General features: G+C 43.7%; 1 protein-coding gene across 1 annotated transcript in view; it reads right to left on the bottom strand.

Annotated features, from left to right (window-relative positions):
• Positions 1-8,870, bottom strand: part of LOC109884499 (prospero homeobox protein 1) — a gene marked incomplete at its 3' end in the record, with an annotated part of 39,645 nt that extends 30,775 nt beyond the window's left edge. The window contains exons 1-4 of the mRNA XM_031829285.1: positions 8,739-8,870; positions 3,387-3,784; positions 1,768-2,367; positions 1-1,158 (exon numbers count right to left, since the gene is read on the bottom strand). The exon at positions 1-1,158 is cut by the window's left edge and continues 138 nt beyond it. Coding sequence (XP_031685145.1) covers positions 1-1,158; positions 1,768-2,367; positions 3,387-3,734 — 2,106 coding nt within the window. The remainder of the gene's footprint in view (positions 1,159-1,767; positions 2,368-3,386; positions 3,785-8,738) is intronic.
• Between the last annotated feature and the right edge of the window lie 1,030 nt (positions 8,871-9,900).

Genomic DNA, 9,900 nt, shown 5'->3' with positions numbered 1-9,900 from the left:
ATGGATGCCCCCGCCTGACCCCATCTTGGTTCGCAGCCCCACAGTTTCCCTGGAGAGGTCCATGGACTCAGGGGGGGAGCGATGCTCTTTGGGGAAACTCTGGAAGGGGTATCCCATGAGAGGGAGGGAGAAGGGGTGCCGGAAGGAGGGAGGGGAGAACCCCAGAGAGGCAGAGAGGGGGGAGGGATGGAGGGAGGGGTGGTGGGGGTAAGGAGGAGGGAGAGAGGGGTTCCGGTGTTGTGGGTCGGCGTTGGTCTTCCTGACCACTAGAGGTAGTGCTTCTGTCTGGTCGCTGGCCGTAGGGACGCTGAGACCCACGAACGAGTCCAGCGGGCTAGGGATGATGACATCACCAAAGCATGGCAGCCTCTGGTTGGCTGAGTGGAAGATGGGGCTTTGAGAGTCTGTGGTGAGGGAAGGGGGGAAGGGAGGGAAGGAGGCCTGTGAGGCAGTGTTGGTGGCAGAGGGGGTGTTTTGGGAGCCACGGGGATGAGGATGATGTTGAATGTGATGATGGTTGGGGGGTTTGTGGTTGAACCCGTTAACCACGGTGTCCACCACCTGCGACATGGCAGAGTTCAGCTCCTGTTTCAGAGTCTCGGCTAGCTGCCTCCCCTCTGCTCGCATCGTCCCCCCTCCAACCCCTCTCTCCCCTCGGCCCCAATCACTCTCCTCCCTCCCCTCCCTCTCTCTCTCCTCTCTCTCGTCCTCCTCCCTCTCCCCATCCAAAAGGGCCTGTTCTCGGAGCAGGGCTCTGGCTCGCTCCAGAAACAGACCTGGGTCGTCAAGCAACTCTGACAAGTCGCCGTGGATACAATCGGCACGGTTACGGTTGCCGTGGTGGTCCCTGTTTATGTCCTCCAAACCGTCGGAGCGGACACTGTCCTCCGACTGGTTCCCGTCTTCCTCCCCTCCTCCTCCTCCTCTCTCCTTCTCTCTCTCGTTCTCTCTGTCCTCCTCCTCCCCTCCTCCTCCTCTCCCCAACTCTCTCTCGTTCTCTCCGTTCTCCTCCTCCTCCCCCCCTCCTCCTCCTCTCCCCAACTCTCTCTCGTTCTCTCTGTCCTCCTCCTCCTCCCCTCCTCCTCCTCCTCTTTCCTCCTCCTCAGTCTCAATGTCATAGATCTGATAGAACTTCTCCTGCAGCTGACGAAGTTGTTTCTGTAGAAACAATACAAACTTTTTGAAAATATATATCAATCAATCAATCAATCAATCAATCAATCAACAAATATATTAATTAATTTATTAATTAATTGCTAACAACTTCTGCAGCTGACACACAAAATGATCACCTGTATAAATACAGGGGAATATGAATACATAAATATACATGAATAATACTATATATAAAGGCATATATAATACATCAATCAATTAATAAATAACCTGCACTACATACATGAAGTAATGAAGTAATCAATACAAAATATTAAATAACGCTGCTTCTGTAACAGAACACATTTTGGCCGCTTTTCTACAACCCAAATAGCCATATTTACAACTTGCAGTGTGTGTGTGTGTGTGTGTGTGTGTTTGTGTGTGTGTGAGAGAGAGAGTCTGTGTGTGTGTGTGTGTGTGTGTGTGTGTGTGTGTGTGTGTGTGTGTGTGTGTGTGTGTGTGTGTGTGTGTGTGTGTGTGTGTGTGTGTGTGTGTGTGCGTATGTGTGTGTGTGTGTGTGTGTGTGTGTGTGTGCGCGTATGTGTGTGTGCGCATGTGTGTGTGCGTATGTGTGTGTGCGTATGCATATGTGTGTGTGCATCCCCTCACCTGCATATCCTCTAGCTGTAGTTTGAGTTGTCGTCTCTCCTCTTGCCTCTTCTCCTGTCTGACACACACCAGCTGAGTAAAGGACTGTTGCTGCTGGGGGAGACGCTGCTTTCTCTTGTTCTCTCTGTACACCTCTCCTCTAGCCCCCCCCTGACTCTCCCTGTACACCTCTCCTCTAGCGTCCCCCAGGCTCTCCTTGTACTCCTCCCTTCTTGATATAGACCCAGCGCTGGGAGACTGCAGTGGGGGACAGTCCCGTTCCCTGTTCTCTCTTCTCACCCTCTCGTTCCCTGTCTCTCGGTCTCCTTCTCTGTCCCTGTCCCTTTCTCCATGCCGGAGGGCAGGCGGAGCAACGCAGGGGGAATGGCTCATCCCCCGGATGATGTTCTCCACCCTGGCCCGTTTGGCACGCAGGTGCTCGTCCGTGAGGCGCTCCAGGTCCAGAGGGGTGAGCGGGGGATGAGGAGGAAGGGGGGGGCGGACAAATGGGGGGAGGCAGGGGGAGGAGGGGGAGGGAGAGAGGGGGCTGTCTCTGGAGGAGTTACTGCAGACGTCCTCAGCTTGGAGATCTGACCCAGCGCTGGAGAGACCTCCACTACCCTGGAAGAAAAGGAACGGATAGATGGATAGATTGAGTTCACTAAATCACTCTAAGTAATCTAATCCCGTGTGGGATTATCAGATTATTAACTATTAACTTTGTTTAAATAAGAATGTGTGTGTGTACAGTGTGTGTACATTGTGTGTGTTTGTGTGTACTGTGTGTGTGTACAGTGTGTGTGTACAGTGTGTGTGTGTGTGCAGTGTGTGTGTGTGTGTGTGTGTGTGTACAGTGTGTGTGTACAGTGTGTGTGTGTGTGTGTGTGCAGTGTGTGTGTGTACAGTGTGTGTGTACAGTGTGTGTACAGTGTGTCTGTGTGTGTGCAGTGTGTGTGTACAGTGTGTGTACAGTGTGTGTGTGTACAGTGTGTGTACAGTGTGTGTACAGTGTGTGTGTCTGTACAGTGTGTGTACAGTGTGTGTACAGTGTGTGTGTGTGTACAGTGTGTGTGTACAGTGTGTGTGTGTACAGTGTGTGTACAGTGTGTGTGTGTACAGTGTGTGTACAGTGTGTGTGTGTACAGTGTGTGTACAGTGTGTGTACAGTGTGTGTACAGTGTGTGTGTTTACAGTGTGTGTGTGTACAGTGTGTGTACAGTGTGTGTACAGTGTGTGTGTGTACAGTGTGTGTACAGTGTGTGTACAGTGTGTGTGTGTACAGTGTGTGTACAGTGTGTGTACAGTGTGTGTGTGTACAGTGTGTGTACAGTGTGTGTGTGTGTGTGTGTGTGTGTGTGTGTGTGTGTGTGTGTGTGTGTGTGTGTGTGTGTGTGTGTGTGTGTGTGTGTGTGTGTGTGTGTGTGTGTGTGTGTGTGTGTGTGTGCTTCTACACCTGCATTGCTTGCTGTTTGGGGTTTTAGGCTGGGTTTCTGTACAGCACTTTGAGATATCAGCTGATGTACGAAGGGCTATATAAATACATTTGATTTGATTTGATTTGTGTGTGTGTGTGTATGTGTGTGTGTGTGTGTGTGTGTACAGTGTGTGTACAGTGTGTGTGTGTGTGTGTGTGTGTATACCTGGAAGCCTCCCTCTCTGTCTCCATTCTTCCCCATGTTACTCTTCAGCAGCTGAGAGATGATGGTGGTGCCAGGGAAAGGCATCATGGCGTCTTCGTACGAGTTCGCTCGCTTCAGAAGCTTCCGGAGAACATTCGACTTCCCTCCGTCCCCATTGGACCCACCATAGCTGTGAGGAACCAATGAGCAGTCTCCGTCTTGCTTGGGGCCGTGGGATTGGTTCATGGCGTTGAGTAGGAGGTTCTCTCTTGCTCTGGAAAACACTACACTTCCCAGAGTCCTCTTCACCCCGATGTCCACCCGGCGCCGCTTTGTCTGTCTGCTTAGGGATGAAGCATGGTCAGGCATCCTCGAGGGGCTAAAGTGACATATCGAAGGATCCTGACAGACAGGTGCACCTGGATTGATAGAGAAAGGACATTAAAAAATAAAACAAAATGAAAAAAAACAGAATTAAAAGTTAAGTTTTGGTTAAAAAAACGGTAATATGGTCTTTCAAGAGACCCTTATATCTGATGAATGATACCACAGGGATCTTCCTGTAACCAGTGTTTTCCTATTGGGACAAACAGAGAAACCTTTCTTTCTATACGAGTGTACAACCAATTGAGACGTTACAGTTTTCTATTCAAAGCTCCTATGACTTCTCCATACTACTCTGTGAATTGAATCCATTTGATTGGTGGAAGGAATAAGGTAGAAAGACTCTCTTAAGCTGAGGGAAGATGTTTCGGGAGGGGAGCAGAATTTGCATTTTCTAGTAAAGGTCTGTTAATACAGGACTAGTAATGGTCTGTTAATTAATACAGGACTAGTTATACAGGACTAGTAAAGGTCTGTTAATACAGAACTAGTAAAGGTCCACTAATACAGGAATAGTAAAGGTCTGTTAATACAGGACTAGTAAAGGCCTGTTAATTAATACAGGACTAGTTATACAGGACTAGTAAAGGTCTGTTAATACAGAACTAGTAAAGGTCCACTAATACAGGACTAGTAAAGGTCTGTTAATTAATACAGGACTAGTAAAGGTCCACTAATACAGGACTAGTAAAGGTCTGTTAATTAATACAGAACTAGTAAAGGTCCACTAATACAGGACTAGTAAAGGCCTGTTAATTAATACAGGACTAGTTATACAGGACTAGTAAAGGTCTGTTAATACAGAACTAGTAAAGGTCCACTAATACAGGACTAGTAAAGGTCTGTTAATACAGGACTAGTAAAGGTTCACTAATACAGGACTAGTAAAGGTCTGTTAATACAGGACTAGTAAAGGTTCACTAATACAGGACTAGTAAAGGTCCACTAATACAGGACTAGTAAAGGTCTGTTAATACAGGACTAGTAATACAGGACTAGTAATACAGGACTAGTAAAGGTCTGTTAATACAGGACTAGTAAAGGTCTGTTAATACAGGACTAGTAAAGGTCTGTTAATACAGGACTAGTAAAGGTCTGTTAATACAGGACTAGTAAAGGTCTGTTAATACAGGACTAGTAAAGGTCTGTTAATACAGGACTAGTAAAGGTCCACTAATACAGGACTAGTAAAGGTTCACTAATACAGGACTAGTAAAGGTCCACTAATACAGGACTAGTAAAGGTCTGTTAATACAGGACTAGTAAAGGTCCACTAATACAGAACTAGTAAAGGTTGCCTAATACAGGACTAGTAAAGGTTCACTAATACAGAACTAGTAAAGGTTCACTAATACAGGACTAGTAAAGGTTCACTAATACAGAACTAGAACTACTTTTGTGAAAGAAAAAAACATTTCAGGACCATCAACACCCTACTTCCTGTGGGTATGGTATTAAATCAGCACCCTCAACACCCCTACTTCCTGTGGCTATGGTATTAAATCAGCACCCTCAACACCCCTCCTTCCTGTGGCTATGGTATTAAATCAGCACCCTCAACACCCCTACTTCCTGTGGCTATGGTATTAAATCAGCACCCTCAGCACCCCTACTTCCTGTGGCTATGGTATTAAAACAGCACCCCTACTTCATGTGGCTACGGTTTTACATCAGCACCCGCAACACCCCTACTTCCTGTGGCTATGGTTTTAAATCAGCACCCTCAACACCCCTACTTCCTGTGGCTATGGTTTTAAATCAGCACCCTCAACACCCATACTTCCTGTGGCTATGGTTTTAAATCAGCACACTCAACACCCATACTTCCTGTGGCTATGGTTTTAAATCAGCACACTCAACACCCCTACTTCCTGTGGCTATGGTTTTATGGACACTTCAGGGAGACGAGCGAGAGTCCAAACTGGGTTTGAGAAGGTAGGGCTCTTAAGTGTTCTCGTCTGAAATAGTCCACTCTGTAAATCAAGGATTTCAACATAATTCCATTTTAGTTTAGAAGGGATTAGATTCCAATAAGAGAGACAGAAAAATAGAGAGAGAGAGAGAGAGAGAGAGAGAGAGAGAAAGAGAGAGAGAGAGAGAGAGAGAGAGAGAGAGAGAAAGAGATACAATATATAATATATATTTATAATATAATATATATTATATATAAATATATTTATATTTTTCGATATGTATACTTTGACAATGTAAGTAATAATGAACTTGCCATGTCAATAAAGTCAATTGAATTGAATTGAATTGAATTGAATTAAAGAGAGAGAGAGGGAGAGAGAGAGAGAGAGAGAGAGAGAGAGAGAGACAGAGAGAGGAAGAAAGAGAAAGAAAGAGAGAGGAGATTGTGTTAAGCAGAGTTGAAACAAGGAGAGTTTGGGCTTTTCGTGTTTTGTTTAAAAAAAGGCCATTAAACACGTTGGAAACATTCTGTGACCTCACAGCCCCCACTGTCCAACTCTGACCTCTCTCTCAATCTCTCAATTCAATTTACTCTCTCTCTCTCTCTCTCTCTCTCTCTCTCTCTCTCTCTCGTACACAGACACTGACTGTCACATTCGCCCTACGCAACAACTTCCTCTAAAACTCAGTCCAATCCAAAATGTTTGAAGTCTGATTCAATGTAAACATCCAGTTTATAAGTACAGTATAACAATGCCATTACCTTTCACACTGTAACTGACAGGAACAATTCAACTGTAACAAGGTGTTTCCCCGTATATCAAAGAAATTAAACTCTATTCTGAATTTGACATATCCATTTGTAGCTTTGCCACAGAGAAATCATTTCTGGACAATTTTTCAGTGCCATCAATACATTTATTAAAATGTCGATGTAAATATTTGACAAAAATGTGATGATAAAAATGTATTTTAATACATTCTTTTCATTCTTTTTTTTATTTTTAATAGAATAGAAATGTCCTTCAGCCAGCATAATATTTACTCAACAAACTTAATTTTGTGACATTAAAATAGTCCAAACACTGTATATATATAGTAGCTTAACAGCATTTGACAAGAATGTGCATAATATGAGAACAAAATCAGCTTAATAGCTAAATTCCCAGTAAAAACACTTATTTAATTTATGTCTAACTTTTATAATTGTTTTTAAAATGTATATTATGGCAACTTATATGTACTTGGTTGAAATCCAATTCACGGATAATAGACTAGGAACACACATCTGAAACTGAAAGGTTTTTTGTGGGGGGGGGGGGGGGGGGGGGGGGGGGGGGGATTCTACTGATATGGAACTAAGACCAGGACTAGTGTGACCAAATGGAAATGAGAAGACCAGACAAAACGGAGAAGAAAAAAAACGGAGAGGTTTTATAAAGTTGGACTTTAAGAGAAGAAGAAAAAACTGAGAGGTTTATAAAGTTGGACTTTAAGAGAAGAAGAAAAAACGAAGAGGTTTATAAAGTTGGACTTTAAGAGAAGAAGAAAAAACGGAGAGGTTTATAAAGTTGGACTTTAAGAGAAGAAGAAAAAACGGAGAGGGTTTATAAAGTTGGACTATAAGAGAAGAAGAAAAAACGGAGAGGGTTTATAAAGTTGGACTTTAAGAGAAGAAGAAAAAACGGAGAGGGTTTATAAAGTTGGACTTTAAGAGAAGAAGAAAAAAAGAGTTCGATTTTCACTTGTTCAACTGATTTGAATGTGTCCTAAAGAATAATTTCGTCCTGATCATCAAACAACCTCCTGATGATTTTAGTTCCGTGTCATTAAAAATAAAAATTTAATTAAACACCCCGAATAACCCAATTGTGGGACTAAATCCTGTAACTATAACTATAAGGATAACTATGCTAATCGATACACAATCTAAATCAACCAAATTATTCTCTCTGTACCACCGGAGATGTGTGATGCGGATACTATATCTGTATTGTGTGATTGGTCGAACACGATATTAGGACCACTTTGACTAACGCCAGGAGCCTTTGTCCGATGCACCTGCCATCGACTCGACTGCCAAAGCGCCTGAGGCAAAGAGAAGGCAACATTTCCTCTTAAATTCTTGTCAGAAATGCAACAGAAAATTGGTGATACAGTCTATAGGCTAAACACTGACCGCCCCCCGTAGCTAAACAAAGCAATTGTCACTGGGCACAGATCTCAATTCAACGTCTATTCCACATTGGTTTTAATAAAACTGAAATGAAACTACGTGGAAACAACGTTGATTCAACCAGTGTGTGCCCAGTGGATTGAGTCTTAGAGACAATTTCTCTGTCGCAAACTGTCACACTGGTTCACCTATTATGGTTGACCACTTGCTGTCAAAAATAACATTTCAATAGTGGCCTACAATAGTGTAAAATGTAAAACGCCCAAGTAATAGGCAACAACTCGGCAGAATTTGACACCATCAAACAGACACGAGCACAACACACATATGCATGTAGCAACAGTAGCCAACAGCTGTTATCACAGACAGGAAAGGAGAAGTGATTTTACAACATAAATAGGCCAATGGACGCGATAAATAAGATCATTACAGTTTACTGGCGAATGTTACATTGTAACACAACCTCGCATCACACACAGATAATTATTGTACAGTAGCAACAATGGTCAGCTAGTCTAGCAGTGCTGCTGTAAAACTGCGGAGTTAAGCAGGAATTATATAGATAGCTGGTGAAAAGGGGGAAGTGAAGCGCGCAAATCCATGCAACTAAACAAACAAATCCGTTATCCTAGGAAATAAGAGAAAATAACAGAGAATGGATCGGGAGAACATCATGTGAATAAGACAAAAAAAAACGAATAACTTTTCTATTAAAGAGGAAGTAAAACATATATATGTTTCTCTCTCTCTCTCTCTCTCTCTCTCTCTCTCTCTCTCTCTCTCTCTCTCCAAGCTCAAAAAACAACCCGTCTCTAATCGGAACGTAACGAAACTCGCGCAAAGTTGAACAAAGTAGGAGAGGTTCAAGAACACTTAAAAACGGATAAATTGATACTTACAATTTGTTTCTAAAATTGTACCGTAAGCTATATCCTAACAGGAAAAAGGGAGGTGCAGTCGACACAAACGGCGTTAGAGCTCTCTCTCTCTCTCTGTCTGATATGCTACAGATGAAGCAACACCGGTCATAACCTAACCGCAGACAGGGGAAAGTCATCTCACTATACCGCTTCGCGCGCGCGCGCACATACATACACACACACACACACACACACACACACACACACACACACACACACACACATACACACACACACACACACACGCACGCACCACGCACGCACACACGCGCATGTGAGTGTGCATGAAAGGTTACTTACTCCGTAACGTCGGATGTGAAAATGTAGCTTCTTAGCAAATAGTCAAATACAGAAAACAGAGTCGGTCGTTCACAGGTAAGATAAATATTGTAATTTCTCTGGACAGCAAAGAGCGGAGAGTGAGAGAGAAAGAGAGAGAAAGAGAGAGAGAGAAAGAGTGTGAGAGAGAGAGAGGGTTAGAGAGAGAGAGAGTGAGATGTAGCTCTTTTGCGCCACTCTCCTTCAGAGCAGGGAAATGTTAGTTGGTTGTTTCTCTCACCACGGTCGGACTGCTAGTCTCATGCTGAAGCGGCTCGTAGAGCAACAAGAATCACTTAAAGACGCCGGGAGGCTAAAGGATGCGCGAAGACACGGGCTGCGTCATCAGCAGGAGTGATGCAAAGTCCTCACCTGACCAATAAGAAACGTCCGCCCGATTTGAGAAGGAACACAAAACGCCTTTAACTTCACACTGGAGAACATGGAGAGGAGACCGGTCCAGCGAACAAACCCAGTCCCTCATGCTAAAGAGAGACAGGGGGGAAATGTGTAAGGAGATACGCATTTTTATAAATCTATTTGATTTAGAGTACCTCTTATTGTTAAGTATAGAATAATGGTTGGTCAACACATTGGATGTAATCTGAAACGTCAACTATTTTTGTCGTTTGATATGATACCCTATTTTATCTACAGGCCAATGTAATTACAATTGTGTCACTTTTCTTAATTTTGTCCTCGCGTGTCGGTCACAATGAGTGGAAACAGTTTAGTTTATATGCGCAATAAGACCGTTTTTTTAGGTTATATGAGACGGTTTGTCCTGACAGTACATTCGACCCAGGGGACCTCTTGTCCCTTT

Source organism: Oncorhynchus kisutch, linkage group LG7, assembly GCF_002021735.2.
Source record: "Oncorhynchus kisutch isolate 150728-3 linkage group LG7, Okis_V2, whole genome shotgun sequence".
NCBI lineage: Eukaryota > Metazoa > Chordata > Actinopteri > Salmoniformes > Salmonidae > Oncorhynchus > Oncorhynchus kisutch.
The sequence above is the reverse complement of the archived record's forward strand: the minus strand, read 5'-3'. Positions and strand labels throughout refer to the sequence as shown.